The sequence below is a fragment of the Oncorhynchus mykiss genome, chromosome 15 (genome assembly GCF_057628025.1).
Source record: "Oncorhynchus mykiss isolate SJ-2025 chromosome 15, ASM5762802v1, whole genome shotgun sequence".
NCBI lineage: Eukaryota > Metazoa > Chordata > Actinopteri > Salmoniformes > Salmonidae > Oncorhynchus > Oncorhynchus mykiss.
The window spans coordinates 23,579,528-23,605,606 of NC_143036.1; the positions used below are offsets into that span (position 1 = coordinate 23,579,528).

General features: G+C 43.6%; 1 protein-coding gene across 27 annotated transcripts in view; it reads left to right on the top strand.

Annotated features, from left to right (window-relative positions):
- LOC110489808 (zinc finger CCHC domain-containing protein 2) overlaps positions 1-26,079 on the top strand; it is a 65,669-nt gene that overhangs the window by 33,956 nt on the left and 5,634 nt on the right. For 6 of the 27 annotated variants that reach the window (XR_016486595.1, XR_016486599.1, XM_036944073.2 and 3 more), the window contains exons 4-11: positions 12,015-12,086; positions 12,422-12,522; positions 14,476-14,576; positions 22,128-22,199; positions 23,188-23,248; positions 23,570-23,714; positions 24,921-24,991; positions 25,782-25,879. Coding sequence is in view for 16 of the 27 variants with exons in the window: in XM_036944073.2 (XP_036799968.2) it covers positions 12,015-12,086; positions 12,422-12,522; positions 14,476-14,576; positions 22,128-22,199; positions 23,188-23,248; positions 23,570-23,714; positions 24,921-24,991; positions 25,782-25,879 (721 nt within the window). In the remaining 11 variants the exon portion in view is untranslated. Of the gene's footprint in view, positions 1-12,014; positions 12,087-12,418; positions 12,523-14,475; positions 14,577-22,127; positions 22,200-23,187; positions 23,249-23,569; positions 23,715-24,920; positions 24,992-25,781; positions 25,880-26,079 lie in introns of all 27 variants that reach the window. The other 21 variants (XR_016486597.1, XR_016486601.1, XM_021562730.3 and 18 more) reach the window with 5 other exon arrangements.

The window sequence follows — 26,079 nt, forward strand, 5'->3', positions numbered from 1 at the left end:
TTTGGGGTATTAGGGCACCTCACTCTTCCTCGTCTTTTGATCTGGTCTCCCTCCATTCTCCAAAGAGTGTTTTGGCAATTTACTACAAATCAAACTTTCCCTAATGATTGTGACTGTATAGGCCTATTGGTGAGGGACTGGAACTGAGCTAGTTTAGGTCTATATAGGGCTCTGGTCTAAGCTAGGTAGGGCTAGGGTATGGGTGTTTGGCTGTTTGGTATGGCTACTGTTGCCTGGCAGTGGCAGGAGAATGCAGCCTGCCTCCCTGGTAGTGCCCTCCAGATAAGGCTGAACGAATGAGCATGGAATGCAGGCATCGGCACAGCATCCATTGTGTCGCCTCAGAGTGAAGTGATAGAATCTGACAGGGCGTTCATCTTCTCAGCCATAGAGCAAAACACACACCACATTCACAAACATCAAATCAGGCACATGCACAAGACTATTTCCACTCGTCTTTGTGTTGATATTGGTTCTGTGGTAACCACTGAGGATGCAGAGTGGTTGTCAATAGAGATAGCAATGGACTCTCACACATTCTATTACATGACTCATCTGTAACAGCAGAGGTAAAAGCAAGCTGCATAGTCTTTTATAGACTTGGAATGATGATCATGTTCTTGGCAACAACAACTACTTGTTTGTCAACATAACTGCAGCTGATTTTATAGTCTGCTGGGGTGGAGGAATTTCTTCATCTTGATAGGGTGTGTCATTACTTCAAGGTGACTGTATTGAAGTTTGTATACTTCCTGTCTCACTTGTGTTATTCAAATATCATTGCATAGGACAGACAATGTTGCTCTGTATATCCATGTTTCTTCTATAGGCACGGTCAATTGGTTTAGCCACCAAGGGCTGTTCTTTGCCTCCCACAATAGGGGTGGTAACATAACTTCCCCGAGGGACATATCTCTCCACGCACCCAAACCGGATGACCCCCCACCCCACCCGCTGTGATGCTGTGAGAAAATCTGCACCCCCTTCACTTCTTGTTTCTTACTGATGTTGTTCCTGTGGTCATGTGTCATCCACAATTTTGAAGTATTAGATTGTGTACATACATGATCCCAGTGTGAGATATGATTTTTTCATCATTATTTATGACATGGGCCTACACTCAGAGCTTTTGATACTAGTCTAGACACAATCGTGTCCAAGGCTAGTAATCTAGCTTACTTCCTTCCCTTGGCAACTCCTTTGGCAATGCCCTTTCTTAGCGAACACAGTCAGCTAAACAGAAGGCTAATGTAACTCTTAGCCTTTTTTTCTCCCCCAAACTTTTTTTTTATGCACTCCCACTTGGGTTGACCTGGCCAGCACCTTTCCATCATATGTAGATCATAAAGTGAGGAGTGAGAGGAAAGAGGAGCAGAGAAGCAGGGGGACTCCCTCTAAATAAATAGCGGTGGGGAAATGGGTCTGACTCAGAGGTATCGTGTGCACTTATCTTTAGCCGGCCTCTGCTTGCTCATAGGCTAAGCAGCTATAGCCCTCTCTTTCCCCCTCTCTCTCGCTCTCTCTGTTACTCTTTCTAGGCCTAAAGAGCTCAACACCAGAACTCGCTGTGTGCTCTTGCTCACCTTCTCGCAACCCGTATGCCCTCTTGTACAGCCACAGCCCTTCTCCCTAATGACATGATTTAATAATTGGGGCTATGAAAGAGGCGCTTGTTTGACCCTCCTCCCACACTCCAATCCTTCAGTGGAGCAGATTACCGGGCCTGCCGGGACCCCCACCCCCTTCTCTGTAACCTCCCTCCCACCCCCGGGCCTGTGTGCGAAACGGGATGTCCTGGCTGGGTTCCAAGTTAGGGGGATGTGTTCTTTCCTGCCCCAGCTTAGCCAGAACCCAGGGCTCAAGGTTTTGAAGGCCTCCACTTTGAGTAAGTCACTGCAGGAGTTTGAATGTGTCTGAGTTATGTTAGATATGTAATACAGCTCAGTTATGTTCTAATTCTTCTATTAAATCAAGGTTGTCTCACATACCCAGACATGCCATGGTCAAGGTTGTGATCAGTGATGGTTGTCCATATGGAAGACAGTGATCTCAGACTGGCATGGAAAGCACTTGTGCCAGGGAAACAGCCAGTCTCCCTGACCATTCCTTTCTGGTGTGGCATGCTACGGCTGATGGCCCCCTCTTCCTGTTTCTAAACTCACACAGGATGGCCTTGCCAACCAGGTGTCTCTCTTACACCTTTTACCCCTTATTGGACCAAGCAGAGTTCCAACTCACCATTGGTTTATATTGCCCCCACAATAGTACGGCATTTGTTGAAGCTCAATGTGAAATTAAAATCTCTCTTTTCTAAGCCAATATAACATCAATCTCTATGAAACTTTGCAAATCAACTTGATTGGCGGTACACAACACACTCCCCATCTCTAGTCACTCTCCGCCTCGAGTTCTAAAACGGGGACCAGCAACTCGGTTGCTGCACAACATCAGCAGCTAGCTAGTAGCAGGCTCTCAGCTGTAGCTAGCTTGCTAACACCAGTCAGATGAGAAGCAAGCTACAAGCAAAATAAGCTAGCTAGGTATATTTGGATGTGGAAGGTGTTTCATATGGCTGAAGTCATCTGTGTAAACTAAATCAAACAAATAAGCTAGTGAACGTCCTTGGCTGCTATTATAGCCAGTTAGCTAGCCAACTAGCCAGTAACTACAAGTCAACAAGACAATACCATAGCTGTGCACCACAACTCAATATTGACAATATATCCTAGCTAGCTAAGTAACATTCCTCCATAAAGCCTAGCTAGCTAGCTAAGTAAAGTTAACAGTCAACACCAAACTTTGGGAAACTGCCACGTTGCTAACTTATAATACATGCAATGGACATTGCTCATCTAGCTACTCCGGCATGATAGTCAAACTGGCTAGATAGCTTAGTGTGCAGCACAATGTCAGTTTCAGCACAAACACTGCTAGCTAGCCTACATTTCTTCAACACAAACTGTAGATGATTAAGTGAATTGTCATGCTAAGAAACAGTTGGCTATATTGAATCTAATCTAGAAGAAAAATAACCGCACACCTATTTAGGCATGGTGCTGGCTAGCGGAGTAGAAAACTTGAAAATGAAAGAGAGCCACACACTCTAGGAGCTCAGATGCAAAAATTGAATTACCAACGTTTCGACAGCCAAGCTGTCTTCATCAGGGTATAATTACAAACACTGCGGGATTACTCGTTTATATAGTGTCAAAAGACACAGGTGTCTGTAATCATGGCCAAGAGTGACCTAATATCAGTGGTTAATTCTCAAATATTAAAATGGCATATAAAGAACAGCATACAAACAACAAATGGATAGCATACGATCATAGATTCATTTTAGACTACACAAGCTTACAAACAATTACAATGGCAAAGTCACAATAATCACAAGAATGGCTTCAGATCAAAGTTTACGTTGAGACCGAAGGGAGCAAGGGTCTTTAAGTTAAAGATCCAGGCAGCCTCTCGTTTTTAACAATAAATTATCAAGATCACCCCCTCTCCTAGGGTGACATGTTCGATGCCAATATGACGCAGAGACGAAATCGAGTGGCCTGCCTCCAAAAAGTGGGCCGCAACTGGATAAGTAAAGTTTTTGCACCTAATGGTGCTACGATGCTCTGAGATACGTACTTTTCATTCGTGCTTTGTTTTACCCACAAGGACAAGTTATAAGATAAATAACTGCCTTAGTGGAGCATGTAATAACACCTTTGATTGGGATCGATTTCCCTGTTTGTGGGTGTTTGAAGGATCTACATTTATAAGTGCCATTGCATTGAGCACAGCCATTACACTTGTAATTTCCATCCAGTAGGGGCGCAAATAGACGTTCAGGAATATCTTGGGATGGTAAATCAGAGTGTACCAATTGGTCTCAGATTTCTGTCCCCCGCGAGAATACGACCAAGGGAAGGTCCAACACAAACTGTAGATGATCAAGTGAATTGTCTTGCTAAGAAACAGTTGGCTATATTGAATCTAAACCTGGCCAATGCACATGCAAGTAGCGCATCAGCTGTGCATTATAGTGAATGTACACATGTACAATTTAGCTAGATCAACACTCGAGAAAGACACGTTGCTGTTTAGGATGCATTAATTCAGTACACCCTCTCAATGACATTTTCTTCAAGTCATTTTAATCTAAATCTGCACTGACTAATCAACAGTGTCAAGTTACTTTTCAGTGTGTTCCCACAAATCTGAACCCAGTAATGGTTTAATTTGGTTTATAATACATTGACGTTGGGTTAATTTTAGGTTCTGAATTAAAGGTGAAAATAATTTTATATGAATTTTCCGGTAGTTGAAAATAAATATTTTCCAGATGTTGAAATCCGGTTCATTTTCAGTTCTGAATGAATGTTTTAAAATACTTTCTTTACTTTTTATTTTACTGTACTGTAATGTACTGCACTCTGCTGTGCTCTACTGCACTGGTCTTCAAACCTTTCCTCAGGGACCCCAGAAATTTCACAATTTTGCTGTAGCTCTGAGCTAGCTATTCAAGAGCTTGAGGATTACTTGACAAGGTGTGCTAGCTCTGGAATAGATCAAATACAGTGGGGAGAACAAGTATTTGATACACTGCCGATTTTGCAGGTTTTCCTACTTACAAAGCATGTAGAGGTCTGTAATTTTTTATCATAGGTACACTTCAACTGTGAGAGACAGAATCTAAAACAAAAATCCAGAAAATCACATTGTATGATTTTTAAGTAATTAATTAGCATTTTATTGCATGACATAAGTATTTGATCACCTACCAACCAGTAAGAATTCAGGCTCTCACAGATCTGTTAGTTTTTCTTTAAGAAGCCCTCCTGTTCTCCACCCATTACCTGTATTAACTGCACCTGTTTGAACTCATTGCCTATATAAAAGACACCTGTCCACACACTCAATCAAACAGACTCCAACCTCTCCACAATGGCCAAGACCTGAGAGCTGTGTAAGGACATCAGGGATAAAATTGTAGACCTGCACAAGGCTGGGATGGGCTACAGGACAATAGGCAAGCAGCTTGGTGAGAAGGCCACAACTGTTGGCACAATTATTAGAAAATGGAAGAAGTTCAAGATGACGGTCAATCACCCTCAGTCTGGGGCTCCATGCAAGATCTCACCTCGTGGTGCATCAATGATCATGAGGAAGGTGAGGGATCAGCCCAGACCGACACGGCAGGACCTGGTCAATGACCTGAAGAGAGCTGGGACCACAGTCTAGAAGCATCTCAAGGCCCTGGAGTGGCCTAGCCAGTCTCCAGACCTGAACCCAATAGAAAATCTTTGGAGGGAGCTGAAAGTCCGTATTGCCCAGCGTCAACCTCGAAACCTGAAGGATCTGGAGAAGGTCTGTATGGAGGAGTGGGCCAAAAAGAACTACAGGAAACGTATGATCTCTGTAATTGCAAACAAAGGTTTCTGTACCAAATATTAAGTTCTGCTTTTCTGATGTATCAAATACTTATGTCATGCAATAAAATGCAAATGAATTACTTAAAAATCATAATGTGATTTTCTGTATTTTTGTTTTAGATTCTGTCTCACACAGTTGAAGTTTACCTATGATATACATTACAGACCTCTACATGCTTTGTAAGTAGGAAACACTGCCGATTTTGCAGGTTATCAAATACTTGTTCTCCCCACTGTACATGGAATGGCCTGGGATCCCTATGGAGAGGTTTCAGAACCACTACTCTACTGTGCTGTCCAAACTTGTCTGTGATTGGTCAGATATACAGTGCATTCGGGAAGTATTCAGACCCGTTGACTTTTTCATTTTGTTAAGTTACAGCCTTATTCTGAAATGTATTAAATATATTTTTTTCTCATCAATCTACACACAATACCCCATAATGGAAAAGTGAAAACAGGTTTTTAGAACTTTTTGCTAATTTATTAAAAAATAAAAAAACATACCTTATTTACTTAAGTATTCAGACCCATTGCTATGAGACTTGAAATTGAGCTCAGGTGCATCCTGTTTCCATTGATCATCCTTGAGATGTTTCTACAACTTGGAGTCCACCTGTGGTAAATGCAATTGATTGGACATGATTTGAAAAAGCACACACCTGTCTGTAAGGTCCCACAGTTGACAGTGCATGTCAGAGCCAAAAACCAAGCCATGAGGTCAAAGAAATTGTCCGTAGAGCTCCGAGACACATTGGCGTCCATCATTCTATAAATGGAAGAAGTTTGGAACCCCCAAGACTCTTCCTAGAGCTGGCCGCCTGGCCAAACTGAGCAATCTGGGGAGAAGGGCCTTGGTCAGGAAGGTGACCAAGAACCCGATGGTCACTCTGACAGAGCTCTAGAGTTCTGCTGTGGAGATGGGAGAACCTTCCAGAAGGACAAACATCTCTACAGCACTCCGTCAGTCAGGCCTTTTTATGGTAGAGTGGCCAGACGGAAGCCACTCCTCAGTAAACGGCACATCATAGCCCGCATGGAGTTTGCCAAAAGGCACCTAAAGGACTCGCAGACCTTGAGAAACAAGATTCTCTGGTCTGATGTAACCAAGATTGAACTCTTTGGCCTGAATGCCAAGTGTCACTTCTGGAGGAAACCTGGCACCATCCCTACGGTGAAGCATGGTGGTGGCAGCATCATGCTGTGGGGATGTTTATCAGCAGCAGGAATGGGGAGACTAGTCAGGATGAACGGAGCAAAGTACAGAGAGATCCTAAATGATAACTTTCTTTAGAGCACTCAGGACCTCCGACTGGGGCAAAGGTTCACCTTCCAACAGGACAACGACCCCACACAGCCAAGACAATGCAGGAGTGGCTTCGGGACAAATCTGTGACTGTCTTTGAGTGGCCCAGCCAAAGCCCAGACTTGAAACCGACCAAATGAGAAGGACTATGCTACAACGAGCAACCGACAGGTAGTCTGTTGTTTTAATCTGAATGGAGTTGTTGTTGAATGGACTGGCAAGCTCAACAAAATGCCCTCAACTAGCCTAGTTATCTACCTAGCTAACATTTGGCTATCTTAGCTAGCTTCTTACATCGATTGTGAGGCAGTAAAGAAGCACTGCCAGATGGGATGATAGATAATCTATGGCATTTACAAATTTGTCTAACTAGTGCACACACCCCACCGTGCCCTGCTGCAGCGTGCTCCTTCTCTCCCGAGTCACACAGGCTGCGCAGCAAACAAATGTCCAAGTTTAAACAAAGTACATTTTAAAAAATAAACTTAAAAAAAAAAATGTCACAATATTATTTGAGTAGTTTTAAATGCTCATTCCTAGTGGGTAGAATATCGTTTCTTTATTATCAGTCAAATTAACTAATGTATAAAATATTGATTACTATGTATAGCTTTAAGACTATAAATTACCAACCACCCAGCGTTGGAGTAGTTAGGTGTATTTCCCTGCTTTTGAGAGGAGCTGGCTCGTATTTCCCGGAGACTTCCAGCAATTGCGCTAAGCTAACGATATGCTAGCTTCAACTTCCTTAAAATTACACACAGAGAAATAAAATTGGTATCCATAAGTTCGTCTGACTCTGGGTAAGTAGAAAATAAGGCTTAATTGTTGTAAGTCCCTTTATTGCTTACTTATGAGAGGTAGAAGTCCCCAAAAGTCCCTTTTGTGACGTTTTTTGTCACAAAAGGGGCGTCTCCTTGTAATACTCTCCGGCATTCGTTGTACAACCTGAAAATTTAGATGAGCGTGATCACGCCTTCCGTAGCTGTGGGGACAATGTTGTCGCTTGGTTCCTTGATCTGATTTATTGGCTGTATAGGCTATTAATCCAAGTAGCCTATTTTGCATTGTTAACCAAATATAATCTAAGCAACTGTTCAAACAGTAAACCAAACAACAAGAATCCACCCAAAAAGGTGCTTTGTTTAAAGTAATAACTAGTGATTCCAGGCTATTGTGAAATGGTAAAACCTGCTGTAGCAACTAGCAGGCCATGTGCTTTTTTTTGTTGTTGACCAAAACATGACGTTCTATTTTTAGCTGATATCGGAATGAATACACAAGCAGCATATCAAACTGGGATAATGCTTTAGGTTACGCCGGCAAGTACAAGGGCATATATGTTTTATTTATTAATCTGATTATTTCACATGGCGATGTTGGAAGCTAAGAAGGCTAGCTACTACTAGCAAGGGGAAGACGACTCTTACTTGTTTCACAAAATTAAATGACAAAAAGAGAAAAAAGCAGTGCTATTGCCCCCTTGTAAATGGGTGTGGGAACGGTGCTTCAAAAATCCCACTCCACGCACGTAGATGAGACCATCTATAGGGAGGAGGTCAGAGACCTGGTCAACCTCTCCCTCAACGTGATCAAGACAAAGGAGATGATTGGACTACAGGAAAAGGAGGACCGAGCACTCCCCCATTCACATCGACAGGGCTGTAGTGGAACAGGTTGAGAAATCCACATCACCAATAAACTATCGTGGTCAAAACACACTGACAGTCGTGAAGAGGGCACGACAAAGCCTATTCCCCCTCAGGAGACTGAAAAGATTTGGCATGGGTCCTCAGATCCTCAAAAGGTTCTACAGCTGCACCATCGAGAGCGTCCTGACTGGTTGCATCACTGCCTTGTATGGCAACTGCTCCTCCCTCGACCGCAAGGCACTACAGATGGTAGTGTGTAGGGCCCAGTACATCACTGGGGCCAAGCTTCCTGCCATCCAGGATCTCTATATCAGGCGGTGTCAGAGGAAGGCCCTAAAAATTGTCAAGACTCCAGCCACCCATAGTCATAGACTGTTCTCTCTGCTACCGCACGGCAAGCGGTACCGAGCGCCAAGTCAAGGTCCAAAAGGCTTCTTAACAGCTTCAACCTCCAAGCCATAAGACTCCTGAACAGCTAATCAAAGGGCTACCCAGACCCCTATTTTATGCTGCTGCTACTCCCTGTTTATATCACTTTAACTCTACCTACATGTACATATTACCTCGACTAACCGGTGCCCCTTGCACATTGACTCTGTACCGGTACCCCCTGTATATAGCCTCGCTTGTTATTTTACTGCTGCTGTTTAATTATTTGTTACTTAACACTTGTTTTTAAAGCATTGTTGGTTAAGGGCTTGTAAGTAAGCGTTTCACTGTAAGGTCTACCTACACCTGTTGTATTCTGCGCATGTGACAAATAAAATTAGATTTGATCAACGGAGTGAAGCTTATAGTAACCTATGCTGACTAGGTCTGTCAAAGTCTCCCAATGGGCGCTATCTGTCTGTCAGTCTCCACCTCATTAGGTCATGGGAATCATTCTGAAAAGACAAGATATGCCCAGGGTCCTATTCATTTGGACGCGCAATAGATAATGTTTAGCAAATTTATGCTACAGCTTTTTTGTTGTTGAGATACTTATTGGAGAAGTCCAGGTACTCTCTCCCTCCTTGTTTCAGTCTGTTTTCTTCTGTTTCATTCCTAATGAACATGACCCAAGTTGGAACAGGTGACCTAAATCAAGCCATTGCTCTCTCGTTATGTTTTATTTTGCGTTCCCATAAATGTCTTGAGGGCAGAAGCTGTGTGTGTTTTCTGTTCAGAGCATGAATACATTGCCTAATTGACTAGATCAATTTGTCAAAAGAACAAATGGTTCCCAGATGAGATTTAGAGAACATGAATATCCTTGTTGCATAACAAATAGCCGACTGTATACATAACAGAAACATAGACCGAGTCATGAATCGTGACAGAATAAAAGTATCACCTACGATTTCAGACATTTTATTTCAGAAATAATACACAGCTTCTGAAATGAATGACTAAAATAGCCCCTACGACAACATAATCATATTTTGCCAGACAACATCAATTAGGAAGCAGTGATTTGAAAAGAATCCTGCTCTCTCTATCGCTCCCTCTCCTTTCTCGCTATCTCCTCTCTCTCTCCTCACCCCCTCCGCCCATGCTACTTGTTTATTTGTTCTCTCACTCTCCTTTCCCGCTTGTTGTCACCCTGGGGGTTTGCTCTAGCAGCTCTATTGTTGTAGTGCTGGTGATTAGCCAAACGGTTAGCACAGCCCAGAGCGTGTACGTGCGTGCGTGTATGTTTATCGTAGCAGGCGTGACTGTCAGCAGTGTGGTTCTATAGGTGCCCCAAAAGCAGATTCATACATTGGCTAGCGTTCGAGCTAGCCTATTTTCTATTGTTATTACAATTCACGTGCTAACATGGCCTCCAAGGATTTTATACATGTGACATTAACTGCTATTTAAACCTCAATGGCCAAACTCTCCATAGTGCTTTTCCCAAGAGAGTTTAGCATAAGTTAATTGAACTATTGTAGTCCTCTTCAATTGTTCACAGAAAATAGAGATAGCAGTGCAAGAGAGCAAAATTACTTGGCGTTGTCACTGCTCTTGGCACTTTCTTCAAATTGCTATTTTTTTCAGTGTAGCTCGGCGGGGGACAACAGGTAGGTCCATATGTTGACCATGTCAACTCTTTCCACACTGGAAAAGCAAACCACGCCACGTTTTGCCTTCTTGGCGTATCTGTCTGGTTGCACATGACTGTTCTGTTGGAATATGCCCAATGTGAAGTGAACATCTGCTTGCAGTTGGGTGGTAGTTCACTCAGTAAGGTTGGTTAGACCAATCACTTTGGTTTGCGCTGGGAGTTTTTAAAAGACCAACATTGGTCAGAAAACGTCCAACATGTCAATCCAAAAAGTATACAAATGGCAATCGCATTTTTTTGCGCTATAAACTGCCCTATAAATCAAGTTTAGTCCAACTAACCGTGTAGCGTGCTATGGCTTGTCGTGTCGTTAGTTAGAGACCTGTAACATCTCAATCTACTTTACAACATGTCATTACTAGCATCTAATTAGACATAGTCTAAAGGTGGTGAGAACATTAACTTTTCATTGCAAAAAAGTTGATTTTAAGTGGGAAAGTAGTTGGGGCTTTTAGGCTATGTCTTCGTCTGGTTGTAAACCTGTCATTGTTGATGGTTACAGTAATAGTGGTGCATGATCTCATTTAAAGTGATGCAGTAGGAGCCTAAACACCTTCATAGCCATTTGGGTCAAGTCAATCCTATTAGGGGGAACCATGCGGATCATTAAAAATATAGGCCTCGAATTTCCAAAACGTCAACCAAAGTCTTGCCCTACCTGAAGTTCAAAACAACCATTGCAAATTATGGTAATATCACCAATCTCCAGAGATTTAAAAAATATGCTTAAACAATTCATATTCCATGATGGGAAATATCAGTCGTTAATTGAACCGAGAACCTGAGGCTGTATGGGAGAGTCCAGAGCCCATTTTATAATAGTAGGAGCACCAGCAGCGCAATAATGACCCAAAATGTCACTTCCCTGGCAGCCCGTCACCCTCTTTTATGTCCTCATCAGAGCCAGTCTGGTTATGGTGCCGGAGCATAGCTAATGTTGTGTGCTTTACGAGGTGCTTATTGTTGTATCTGGAGAAAATTCCCCGGCACTTCGCTTGCGCTGTAGCTGCCACCGGGCACAAGGCTGTGAGCGGTTGCTAAATGACCACAGATGTTGTCCTTACCCCTTATGACCCAGTCACATCCTGTTGTAGGCCAAATAACTGTTGAACTGACTTTACAGTTGAGGAAAAGTCCCTGAAACCCGACCAAGAATACCAATGTGAGTCCAAGTCATTAGGTTCGGAAAGCAGCAAAGCACAAACGCAGGGCTGTAGAAACACAAACAAGACTTTTCTGAAGATTTGATCAAACCAAACAGTTTTTTACAGCAGTGGTGTTGTAGCGCTTGGGTGACACTGTTTATTATTGTCTTCTAGCTGTTATCTTGATCATCTCTACTACCACCAATGGTGTCAGCAGCAAAGCCAAAATGGTAGATTTGTAGATTTTGTTTGTTTGAGGAAAAACATTCCTACGATGTGATTATTATTTTTTTCATTCCCTAGTGTCCTTACCCAATGTGTCTGCATTTCCTTACAAATATCTGTCAATGTACAGTACATCCCTTGAATAATAATGTAACCATTTTTTCACTTCTCATTCAGGTAACGTGGTCCGACTCCTCATCCAGCAATGTCACCAAAACACATCTTGAACTGGAAAGCTTCTTGCTGAAGGTATAAATCACTAACTTATGTTTTAGAAATCCAATCAAGCTATGATCAGCCTTGCAATCTGTACTGTTAGCTATACCTATTCACATCCCAAATTGACTAAGTTGAAATGGAATTGACCCCAAGTTTCCTGCATAGCATCGACTGGATTTTCATCCACTCATAATGAGCAGGGATAATGAATGAGTTACTTAATTAGCTTATATAGTTACTTAGTTCATTTTAATAAGTAATTAACTCTTAATTAAGTCTCACTCTTGTTTTGAAGGTATCTGTTTGAATGGTACTGTACATGACTTGTTAAACCTTGACTCACTTGTCCTCTCCCCGTCAAGCAGCTTCCGAAGGAGCAGTCCACCGAGTCGTTTGAAAAGGGCATCCTCCGGCTACTCAACCAGGAAGACCAGTACGAGATCAGGGAAGTGGAGGGGAACCTCAAGTGAGTTCTGCTTACCGGCCTGCCTGTCTTGCATTGCATTGTTTTGGGGGGGTTTTGCTTTTCGCCGTCATTAGATTGTTGGCTACATTTCATGTCTGCACTCAAAAGTGTACAAACTACTAGTAGGCACCCCAGGTTGTCCCAACTTCTGCATGACAGACGACTCAGGTTGTGAATTAAAACAGGTGTTGGTGGATTGGAGGCCTACTCTTAACAGACCAGAAGAGCAGTATCAATACTCGCACGTAAAAGGCTTGTAGTCCTCTGTGTCTCAGTTGGTAGAGCATGGTGCTTGCAATGCCAGGATAGTGGGATCGATTCCTGGGATCACCCATGCGTAAACAATGTATGCACGCATGACTGTAAGCCATTTGGGGTAAAAGCGTCTGCTAAATGGCAAAGGATATAGAATAGTGTGTGCTGTACCTACTGCAGTGATGCCATATACTCAGCCTAGGCTATGCTTACACCCAAGGGATTCTCCTTGGCCATTTCTCGTCAGTTCCTTTGAACCATTCGTCAGTTTCTCATTGGTGAAATGAGAAACAGTCTCCAAGGAGAGTGTCTCAATTGTTCCCTCTCACTGATGTTGATCTAATTAGACGTTTATCCCCTCTGCTCTTCTGTAACAACATGACTGCATGATTACTTGAACAAAATGTCCTCCTCTGTGTTCTCAGTCAGAGGAATGCAGGCAGACTAGTTCCCTTTTGATTTTTTTAGACCAAAACCCTTTGCAATAAGCAGACTGGCTTACAGTCTCCACTGACTGTGTGTGCGTGTGCGTGTGCGTGCGTGTACATGGCACACCATCTTCGTCTTGGTTACTTTGAGTTGCGGTGTCTTGTTGTGAGGACAACAATGCCCCCTCCTGGAAACCACATCTAGTAAGTTTCGTTTTAATGGAAAATGAAAGCTTAGAGGGCTATTAACTCAACTGATGGATAACAATGAACAAACAACACAAGTTTGAAGCATTTATCCTTCGCTATATAAGCCTATTCAAGAGTACCTGATGATTGGATTAAAGAAATGGCAAAGTTTATGTTGGCCTGGTCAGTGAAGCGATGAAACACACACAGGTTCAGCTTTGGTTTCATATCCAAAGGGCAGGGCCACTTCTCGTCAATCAGCTGGGTAAGGCTGGTGTTCCTTCCAGATCATCCAGTCACACCCCTTGTGTCCAATATCTGACCACATTACTGTAACCTGTAAACACAGCCACGCAACCGATGAAACAGGTCTACTGTGCCATAAAATTACACATCCATAATTCTAAAAACATATTGAGTTATATGATCTCTATCTACTTGGCCCACTGTCAGGTGCTAGCAAACAGTGGAATGAATTCAGCATTTCTTTCATCAATTGTCCTTATTGCACTGATATTGCAAAGTTAATGGAATTTGTACTCTGATGCATTTTTGACATTTGGGATCCCGCTGTGTTGTGACGGCACGGATCTCACAATCTGGCTGGCAATTTTACCTTCAGAGAGGTTGCGTGGCAACAAACTATATGCCTAAGTTATGAGGTAAACTGAGGAGCGGCCCCTGAGGAATGGAATGGATCCTGTTGAAAAGAGCAGAGCCCACATTCATAAAGTCTGAGTAGGAGTGATCTAGGATCAGATCCTCCCTGTCCATATAATCTTATTCATTATGATCTAAAAGGCAAAACTGATCCTTGATCCTTTTGAGTATGGTCCCAGCACTTCCGTTTTAAATTAGAACTCCATCCAGCTTTAAAATGTAGGTCAACACTGACAGTACAGTCAAGTTATTACTAGTCGACGCATCAGATTCATCCAGTGTATTGGTTCAACGTTTTACCCCACAGCTTTGAGTTCAAATTTGGGCCTCGGCTAACTTGTAATTTTATATTTTCACCCATATACAAAGGTCTCTTTTTCAAAGAAGTAAAATTACAAAAATGTTTTTTTTCTCTTGCCAGGGAGAAGTTTCTGTCGGCTCCACAAGCTTTCCGACAGACAAGCAAGGTCTGTGGCTTCTTCCTGTGTGAGTCCTCCTCCTCCAGCCCCAGCTGCGGCAGATGTAAGCTGTGTGTGTGTGTGCGTGTGTGTGTGTGCCAGGGCATTTGACCGGCAGCATTTTAATTTACCGGACCCATATGCATTGGGTGCGTAACCTGATTAGGTCATCCACCCTCGGTGCTCAGAATGACAGAAATCACATTTAGTTTATGGTTATTCATCTTAACAAAACATGCAGCTCGAGGAGACAATGGCGTGCATTCCATCTTACCAAATTCCGATGCGCAATTTTAAGACGTTAAAATAACTGTCCAAACGGTCTAAGGCATTACAGTGCTAGAGGCGTCACTACAGACACCCTGGTTCAAATCCAGACTCGGGTCTAAGGCACTGGGGTATAAATAAATAAAATAATTGTCCACATTTACTTTTTCTCAACCAGCAAGACGAGTAACGAACAGCAAAATCACTAGCCTATGTGAATCTACTATCCCCCATAGTAGAAAAGTCAACCTATTCTATTGGTCAGCTTGTCGTTCTGTGCGAGAAAGAAATATCCTATTCCGAACAGACTCTGGGACAGTTGTGGGACGATAGATCCCAAATTCATACAACCAGTAGATCTAGGCTACTTCCCTCAAAATAAACATTCAAAAGCAAATGAGGCTCATGCAACAGATCTGAACGTTTAGCTTAAAATGTTGATAAAATATTACAGGCACTGGTCAAAGGCACTGCAGTGCTAGCTGTGCCACCAGAGATTCTGGGTTCGAGCCCAGGCTCTGCCGCAGGCGGCAGCGACCGAGAGGCTCATGGGGCGACGCACAATTGGTAGCTTGACCGTAGCTCGCTCGGTCTGAGCGCAGCGACCATGAGTCGTCGTCCAGGTTAGGGAGGGTTTGGTCTCCCTGTGGCGGACCGGGCGCAGTGCACGCTAATCAGGTCGCTAGGTGTACAGTGTTTCCTCCGACACATTGGTGCGGCTGGCTTCCGGGTTGGTTGTGTGTTGTGTCAAGAAACAGTGCGGCTTGGTTGGGTTGTGTTTCGGAGGACGCATGGCTCTCGACCTTCGAATCTCCCGAGTCCGTACGGGAGTTGCAGCGATGAGACAAGACAGTAACTACTACTAATTGGATATCATGAAATTGGGGAGAGACATTTTTTTTTTTATTACTTCACATTATTGCGCACATGCGAGATGAATGAAGAGATCTAAAGATGCAGCAATTGGCCTGCACCAGATGCTTAGGATTGTGACTAGGATTGTGCCTTGTGCAACTGGACAATGAAATAAAGTTGAGAGAAATAGGCGACTAGTTAAAATATTTATAAAATAATTGCCTGCACGTTTGGTTGGATTTTGGCTAGGCTACTTTGACATGCCTCAAACAGGTTCCAAATATGTTTACAAAATGCATACTGCCCCCAGCTCCTTGCAAAGTGGTGTGTGACATTCTGAAGTCTGCCTTGTTTCCTATGCACTTGAATAGCGAATGGGAAGCGCGCTTCAATTACCAGTTGGCCATTGTTTTTAACATGTGATTGCATTTACAATTGTTCCGCAATGATTGGGCTTATAAAAGCAAATGTTTCACTCCAGCAGCAACAAACAGCTGTTTCATGAGCTGTAGCCGCAGCTCTCACGCTACATCAACTGATATTTTGATCACTGAATAGGATAAAAATGCATTATTTCTCAATGGGATTTTAAAAAATTTGCCCAGACAATTGGCCGGCACCAATTTATCGGCTTTTTATTTTGGGGGGGGGGGGGGCAGCTATTACCGGCTAACGGAAACCTGTGTGTGTGTGTGTTTATACATATGTTGGGATACAGGCTCAGAGACGTGCCATAGAGCAGTGCTAAAAGGCCATAATAAAATGGGTTGTTTCTAAACAGCGATAATAGTAGAGTTGGAAAATACCAAATAAATTCTGCCATTTCTTTAAAGTGTGTGCATGTGGTGGTGGTGGGGACTAGCCTATTTCAGGTGTGAATTAGGGCTGGGAATTGCAAGGGACCTCACGATACAATATCGTCGGGGCATGGACTCTACAGGGGGTCGCAAGCATTCCACAGAGTTGCTTGCACATGTTGACATCAATGCTACCCACAGTTGTGTCTAGTTGGCTACATGTACTTAGGGTGGTGGACCATTCTTGATACACACAGGAAACTATCGAGCATGGAAAAACTCGCCTGGCACCTGTTACCATACCCCGTTCAAAAGCACTTAAATCTTTTGTGTTGCCCATTCACCCTCTGAATGGCACACAAACTCAATCTAAGTCTCAATTGTGTCAAGGCTTAAAAATCCTTTAACCCGTCTCCTCCCCTTCATCTACAATGATTGAAGTGGATTTAACAGGTGACATCAATAAGTAATCATAGCTTCCACCTGGTCAATGTATGACATGGAAAGAGCTGGTGTTTATAATGTTTTGTACACTCAGTGCATGTCTGCTGCAGAGAGACAAAAGAGAACATTAGGATAAAAGTGCTGAAAACATGTTGACTCGCTATTTAGTAATTTAGCAGACGCTCTTATCCGGAGCGACTTACAATTAGTGCATTCATCTTAATTAAGATAGCTGGTGAGACAACATATCACAGTTGTATTGTATTTTCCCTCAATAAAGTAGTTATCAGTAATCAAAGTGTGTGCTAGATTGACCAAGCAAGACATTAACAGAAACAAGTTATTGAAACAAAATAGTCTGCTATTATTGTAGAAACAAGATGGAGAACAAGCCATAGGGTGAAAAACACAGGGGTTTTGGCGCAGATACACCCGACTAGCGCTATATACAGTTGAAGTCGGGAGTTTACATACACCTTAACCAAATACATTTCAACTCAGTTACACAATTCCTGATATTTAATCCTAGTAAAAATTCCCTGTCTTAGGTCAGTTATTATCACCACTTTATTTTAAGAATGTGAATGTCAGAATAATAGTAGAGAGAATAATTTATTTCACCTTTTATTTCTTTCATCACATTCCCAGTGGGTCAGAAATTTACATACACTTAATCAGTATTTGGTAGCATTGCCTTTAAATTGCCAAACTTGGGCCAAACGTTTTGGGTAGACTTCCACACGCTTCCCACAATAAATTGGGTGAATTTTGGCCCATTCCTCCTGACAGAGCTGGTGTAACTGAGTCAGGTCTGTAAGTCCTCCTTGCTCGCACACGCTTTTTCAGGTCTGCTCACACATTTTCTATAGGCTGGAGGTCAGGGCTTTGTGATGGCCACTCCAATACCTTGACTTTGTTGTCCTTAAGCCATTTTGCCACAACTTTGGAAGTTTGCTTGGGGTCATTGTCCATTTGGAAGACCCATTTGTGACCAAGCTTTAACTTCCTGACTGATGTCTTGAGATGTTGCTTCAATACATCCACATCATTTTCCTGCCTCATGATGCCATCTATTTTGTGAAGTGCACCAGTCCTTCCTGCAGCAAAGCACCCACAACATGATGCTGTCACCCCCGTGCTTCACAGTTGGGATGGTCTTCTTTGGCTTGCAAGCCTCCCCCTTTTTCCTCCAAACATAACGATGGTCATTATGGCCAAACAGTTATATTTTTGTTTCATCAGACCAGAGGACATTTCTCCAAAAAGTACGATCTTTGTCCCCATGTGCAATTGCTAACCGTAGTCTGGCTTTTTTATGGCGGTTTTGGAGCAGTGGCTTCTTCCTTGCTGAGCGGCCTTTCAGGTTATGACGATATAGGACCAGTTTTACTGTGGATATAGATAGTTTTGTACCCGTTTCCTCCAGCATCTTCACAAGGTCGTTTGCTGTTGTTCTGGGATTGATTTGCACTTTTCGCACCAAAGTACGTTCATCTCTAGGAGACAGAGTATGTCTCCTTCCTGAGCGGTATGATGGCTGCGTACTATTGTTTGTACAGATGAACGTGATACCTTCACGCGTTTGGAAATTGCTCCCAAGGATAACCAGACTTGTGAAGGTCTACAATTTTTTTTCTGAGGTCTTGGCTGATTTCTTTTGATTTTCCCATGTCAAGCAAAGAGGCACTGAGTTTGAAGGTAGGCCATGAAATACATCAACAGGTACACCTCCAATTGACTCAAATTATGTCAATTAGCCTATCAGAAGCTTCTAAAGCCATGACATAATTTTATGGAATTTTTCAAGCTTTTTAAAGGCACATACAAGTTAGTGTATGTAAACTTCTGACCCACTGGAATTTTGATACAATTAATTATAAGTGAAATAATCTGTCTGTAAACAATTGTTGGAAAAATTACTTGTCATGCACAAAGTAGATGTCCTAACCGACTTGCCAAAACTATAGTTTGTTAATAAGAAATTTGTGGAGTGGTTGAAAAACAAGTTTTAATGACTCCAACTTAAGTGTATGTAAACTTCCGACTTCAACTGTAAATTACTAAAACCAGATATGAAGTATTTAGAAAAGATAATGGAGCAATATATTTTCATCTGTGAGAACTATCAATCACCAAAATAAAAACGAAACATTCAGGGAGAATCTAAAATTCAAAGAATGTCATGGCATTGATTTTGCTATAATGTTTGAGTCACTCAGAAAGCACAAGAACAAGCCATGGCAAAATGTGTAGAATTCCAGGAAATTAGCTTTAAAACTGAAAATGTTGTCGTCGGGTAAGAGGATGGCCTATAAAAGTATGCCATTGGCCACGCCCACTACCAAGCCCCAACTTTGCCACCGCTGCTGAAATAAATCCTAGGGGAAACACTGCAAGCAACACAGTGAAAATTGTGTAGGCTACCTATATGTTTTTTATGGGGCGCGCTCATAAAAAATCTAAACTTTTGTTTTATTAACGTTCCCGAATGTCATTATCTATCCTTGTATTTAGCAAATTTTAGACAAAGCCTTTTAAAATATGCCTATTTGTTATTTTGATTAATGCTCTTGCAAGTAATCGAATACTAACATCTGTTCGGATATTCAAATAGCCATGCCCATCCCTAACTTGGAGTCTAAGTAGCGATATAATATCGTCCCCTCACCCATAATCACATGGCCATAAGGCATGCAGATGACATACAGTACCATCCATGGCCATGCCGTCATTCTTCTAACTCATGTCATGGATCACGATACATCATGGCACAATTAACCGTCCTCCTCAAGCTCAGCTCATCCATATGTTGCTCCATCCCTCTCTCCGTGGCTGAGACTGGGCAGCAGGATGATAAATAGGTCCCCCAGGCACCTGTTCAGGGAGAAGCTCTCTCGGAAGGCCCCTAAATCATCCAAAATCAACAGACTGGGGCTGCTATGGAGTGGGGGTTGAGAAGGCCCTGTGGATACAGAGCATGAGGAGGTTTGTGTGTGTGTGCGTGCGTGCATACTCTAATCATACCGTTTGTATACATGAACGTATACAAACACATGCCTTGAGGTGGGCTCTAGGCTGTGTGTGTGTGCGCGACTCACCCACAGCTCCCTAGCCTTCCCGCAGAGCAGCTGTACATTGACACCCAGGTGAGGTGAGCAATGCAGGCAGCACGATGCCCTGGCAGACCCAACAACAGGATGTACTGTTCAGAACTGGGCCACGTCACCATGGATGTGTCCCAAATGGCAGCCCATAAGTCAGCCTCAGGACTACTGTACTGGCACTACAGAGGAATACCACTGACCAATGGCTATCAATCCACCTCTTTTTACCCATCCTCTTTCTCTCCGCCACTCTATGGATGCATCTCGAATAGCACCCTATTCACTATGTAGTGTACTACTTTTGACAAGAGTAGTGTTTTATATGGGGAATAGGCTGCCATTTGTGACTCCGTCTTCGTCATATTCTCAGTTGGATGAATTGTGCAACCCCATAACAGGAAGCATTAGATCAGAGGAGGCACTCAAAGCTTTTAATGTGGCTCAATTTGACGCTAACTTTTCCCCTTTTTGGTTAATCCTGTAAAATCCTTGCTCCAACCTTTTGTATTATAAACCTAGCTGTTTTTGGAACGTCCTTTGGTCAGCCGAATCTTTAACAGCGCTGTAAAAATGGCGCTGTAAAAATGGATTAGGCGCAAATGTTCCACAACCTAAATTAAATGGGTTCCATTTCGTACCCTCAGAGCAGGATAGAGGGGAAACAAGAAGGGAGAATTAGATTTGTGGTAACAAAACGCATCAGTGACTCTGGACATTTTATTAGAGGGTCCAGCTAGCCCTAGATTTATGGATGAAGGGAGAGCGGAAGAGAGGGAGGAAAGGAGATATGGAGGGAGTGTGGAGGTGTTGATAGACCATTGGCCAACAGCACCAGTTACTGCCAACAATATGTTTTATTTTACTAGGCAAGTCAGTTAAGAACAAATTCTTATTTGCATTGACGGCCTAGGAACTGCCTTGCTCAGGGACAGAACGACAGATTTGTACCTTGTCAGCTCAGGGATTCGATCTAGCAACCTTTCAGTTACTGGCCCAACGCTCTAACCACTAGGCTACCTGCCACTTAGTAAAGTGTTGCCTGGGTGTTTTAGTGACCTTACTGCAATGCAATTACTGTCTATGAAGGATAGGATATGTTCATGATTATGCATCATGTAGCTGCATGGGAAACAAGCATATCTCCCCATACTTCCCCTTTAATATCAGAGACATCAGACTGACTTGTCAATGCTACTTCGTTGCCAATACCTACACTCCCTACTGTGTCTCCTACTGAAGCCATCTGGCGTCAGAGGCTACGTCCCAAATGACTCCCCTTTCCCTATGGGCTCTGATCAAAAGTAGTGCCCTATATAGGGAATAGGGTTACCCTGCCCTACCTGAGAGACGGTGGCAGGTGACAGCAGATGGCTGACAACCTAGGTGGGAGAGGTAGGTGTAGGGGACCCGATCGAGTGTCCGTGTCACCGCAGAGTGATCCACACAGAGGGACTGAGTGATCAACAAGGCCCAGATGGTAAAGGAGAGAAGGAGAGGGTGACACATCCCATAGAGAGACAGCTCCGATCAGGTGCTCCATGATTAACAGCAGTGTTTCCCCTAGCTCGACTTCCCCTACTTGTGATGGCGGTCCGCCTGACTGTTGTCTGAAAGACTTGACTTGATGTGTCATTGTACTAGTTCACATTAAACTAATAGCAGTTTTCGACTGGGCAAGTCATGGCATTTTTCCCCCCAATTTTGTGATATCCAATTGGTAGTTAGTCTCGTCCCATCACTGCAACTCCCGTACGGATTCGGGAGAGGCAAAGGTCGAGAGCCATGCATCCTCTGAAACATGACCCCGCCAAGCCGCACTGCTTCTTGACACACTGCTCGCTTAACCCGGGAGCCAGCTGCACTGTGTCGGAGGAAACACCATTCAACTGGCGACCGAAGTCGGCGTGCGCCGCCCAGCCCATTACAACTAGAGCGCAAAGGACATCCCGGCCTGCCAAACCCTTCCCTAACCCGGCCGCCTCATGGGTCTCCCGGTTGCGGCCGGCTGCGACACAGCCTGTGATCGAACACGGGCCTGTAGTGACGCCTCAAGCTTTAGACCGCTGCGCCACTCGGGAGGCCAAGTCATAACATTGTTGTTATAAGTGGAATTAGACTGTGTGTGTGTGTGTGTGCCTCTCTTTCCAGTTAACCCTGTGGCCCTAGGGAAGCCATACAAAGAGGACTGCTCAGAGGCATCCAGCCAGGAGGAAGGTGTGTGTGAGTACCCCATACCCAACCTGCTTCATCCCCAAACCCTGTTCACCCCACACCCTACTCCTTCCAACATGGTTAACCCCTTAACCCAGGTCAACCTGAAGCCCACTCCCCTCATCCCAACCCTGTTTACTCCCCAGTTCAGAGGCGGAATCTAGAAGAAGTGTATTCTGGGAGACTAAGAAGTTTTGACAGTTAGCCAACACCTTAACTGGTGGGAAGAGAAGTGAGAGTTGTTGATTTGAAGAAGGGTTGTTGCAGATACCTTTAGCCTAGACTATTCCTCGCAAGGGTTTGCCTAAACTCCAGTGAAAAGCCTGTGTTATGTCACGTAGCTCGCCAGCTAACCATGTGTGAACCAGAAATATAAGGCACTTATACTGCGTCACATCTCTGTTTTAGGTGTCTATTAATTTAGTTTCAACTGAGCGAGGGGAGGGGAGGAATGCACAGGATTATTTCTCTGGCTCGGCAGTGCAGGAGAGGAAGTCCTGTACTCCAGGACAAACAAGTAGCGCTATGTTGCTAACTTCTGTTTATTTTGGTCGGGTGTTCGGAAAGCCTGGGCTCTCTTTCTTTCTCTCTCTGACTATCTATCTGTCTCTCTTTCTCACCCTCTGGCTCATCTCTCTGTCACTCTCCCTCTCTTTCTCTCTTACTCTCTCTCTCTTTCTCTCTCCCTCTCTCCCATCCCTTGCATTTCGAGGCTATATTTTGCCCGTTGTCCATGCACTGGGCTCACAGGCTAATCACAGGCCACAGTGCATACACTCACTGCAGGCTTAGCTAAACCAATTAATGTCCTATTAGTATAATAACTTATGTCATAAAGCATTACAACGTTCCTCACTGAGGACAGCACAGAAAAACCTGTTGCTACTGACTGATAAATAAAGATGGAAATTAGTTTTGATGTGAACTGAAAAGTTGATTTAAAATCGTATTGTTCTTGTCAACTAAAGATGAATAAATAAATGTCTCTACCCTTCAGATTTGGAGCCGTACGTTCAGGGGCACCGGAAGAAACATGGCAGCAAGAGCCCCAGCCTTAAGTAAGCACCCTATTGTCTTAATGTAACAGACAGCTTCCTTAACAAGTACTGCTTTCCTCACAACGAGGCTCAAACCCAAGACCTCCACCTTGCAAACACACGTGACTGCTCTCCTGAAGTGTTTTACCAGTCACTAGTCAGATGTCCATCTCCCCACCTAATGAATGAGGGTAGCGTAACCTGATCCTAGATCTGTGGTTAGGAGTGACTCCTCCTTCAAATGAGTAGCCCCTACCACCCCAGTGCAGATCTAAACAAGTGCCAATAGTTTTGTTTCTGAAGACATGAAAATGATTCTCATTCTGCCTCTCCTTTTCCCAGCATTCCCAATGCCAAAAGTTCCCAGGGGGAGAGCAGTCGGGGGGGGCCCCACGGCTCGGAGCACAACGGCCTGCCAGACTGGAGGAGGAAGAGCTGTACGCTCAAACCCAACCAAGACACCTCTGGGGGGCTGGGCCCAGAGCAGGTGAGACAGATGGAAAACAAGGCTACATCCCAAACGGCACCCTATTCCCTTTATAGTGCACTACTTTTGACCAAAAAACAATGAATTTACAGTTAACGCTAAGCGATTGAGGCATTGTTATTTAGATAGTTTTGTATCATTGTTTACAATGTTTGAACATACAGTACATTCTGATTGGTTGTTTTTGTTGTTGACTTTGAAAATGGCTCCTCGGGAACATTGACTGACAACCCTGGATTACACAGACAAAGTAGTTCATTTAGACCAGGCAGACATGTTACATTTCAAGATGGCTGACACATTGCTCCACTTTAGCCTGTAATGAGCATCATTGTTCCTCAAATGCAGTGTATGATATACCATTTTGTAGGCTGTATCACATCCGGCCATGATTGGGATTCCCATAGGGCGGTGCACAATTGGCCCAGCGTCTTTCAGGTTTAGCCGGGGTAGGCTGTCATTGTAAATAAGAATTTGTTCTTAACTGACTTGCCTAGTTAAATAACAAAATAAAAAAATATTTCACATTTTGCTTCTTGAATCATGGCGATCGGTCATGTGGTGTGTGTGTGGACATGTTTAACTATACTTTTGGGGACCAGAAGTCCCCACAAGAATAGTAAGCAAACAAATATTTGACCAACTGGGGACATTTTGTTAGTCCCCACAAGGTAAAATGCTATTTCTAGGGTTGGGAGTTGGGTTAGGGTTAGGTTTATGGGTTAGGTTTATGGTTTAGGGAAAATGGGATTTAGTATGGGACTGAATTGTGTGTCCCCACAAGGTTAGTTATACAAGGGTGTGTGTGTGTGTGTGCGAGGTCACACCCCTCAGCAGCAGTAATAACATGTCTAGCTCAGCAGCAATAGGATTGCTATCAGCGTTAGCCAGGGTGAAGCGCTGTGCCCTTTGACCCCTCCCACTATAGCTCTGGGTCGGTGTCCAACACCGCCTCATTCATGTGGCCCTCATCATGTGACAGGGGTTGTGTAACAGGCAGCAGCACTATGGCATTCCTGCTCTGGCACATGGTATTGTTGGAGCTATATGTTTTAAAGACACAGTCTGTAGATGTATTTTCTCCTGTGGTTGTATCAGGAATATAACATGATATACCAACCCACCTCCTTGAGAGCTAACTGAGTATACAGGCTTGTATCATTGAATGTTCCATTGTCTGAATATATATTTTTCCTCTGTCTGCAGAATCAGGACAGTGAGAAGAGGAGCAGCCACCCTGCCACCAAGAGCAAGCCACGAGCACTGGGACCAGACAGGTGATCACTATTCCCTATATAGTGCATTATTTGCATTATTTATGCCCAGGTCCCATAGGGCTCTGGTCAAAAGTAGTGCTCTATATAGGGAAAAGGGTGCCATTTGGGATGAATCCTGTATCAATATTCAAACCTGACTTACGGTTGAATCTGCTCATAATCTATCATCGCAAGACAGTCAGTCACCATCACTCGCCTTCTAAAAGGGTCTAACATTGACTGACATTTAAGAGACTTCCCTATTCAGACATACTGCCTCAACACTGAGCCGGCTGACCATACAGTTGCTACGTTGTGATAAGTGCCGAGCACGCACTGAGCACTCAGACAAACATGGCCATGACAGGTACGACAGGCTCGGGAAACGAACGTTAAAACAGTGTGACTGAGTTCAGGAACCCCCACCATGGAGCCTGACAGAGAAGGCGTAGCATTTTGCTAGCTAGCATGCTAACAGCCGAGCCAGAGATGGTTTAATATGTAAGCTGTTTTCTTTTTGTCACAGTTCTGGTTCTGCATAAGGGTGGTTGTCAAGCGCCCAGGCAGACAACTGCTACAGGCACTTTTGAGAACTAGTAGAGACTTCAAATAAAGGAGTTTTCCTCCCTATCTACTTATTATAAACATTTTTATGGGCTATAGGGTTTAGCATTGCGCTAGCTAGCATTCTAGAAACAGAGCTGTCTCCTCCTGCTACCAACTAATGTGACAAGCCACAGGCCTCAATTTCTCTTATCCTCCCTCCTTTATCTTTTGTGACTAACCGCTCGCCTCTCTCTCTCTCCTCCAGGGAAAAGGGGAAGAAAGGAGAAGGAAGAGCGGCCTACTTGACGAACGGGAGCATAGTGCCTCTGGCTTCTCAGCGAACGCGACAATCGTCAGGGAAAGGTGGGAATCGATGGAAATTAATTTGCCCCTGCAGTCTTCTTCCTGTCCCAGTCGACTCTGAAATGTTATCAAATGCTATTTGGAGAAAAAAGATTGTGTTTTTGTTTTCTGGGTGAAATGGAGGCTTGTAGTAACTTAATTTTACCAACAGAAAGCAGTGTTGTACAAGTTTATTGGGCATAGCTTTTTAGTCTTTTGAG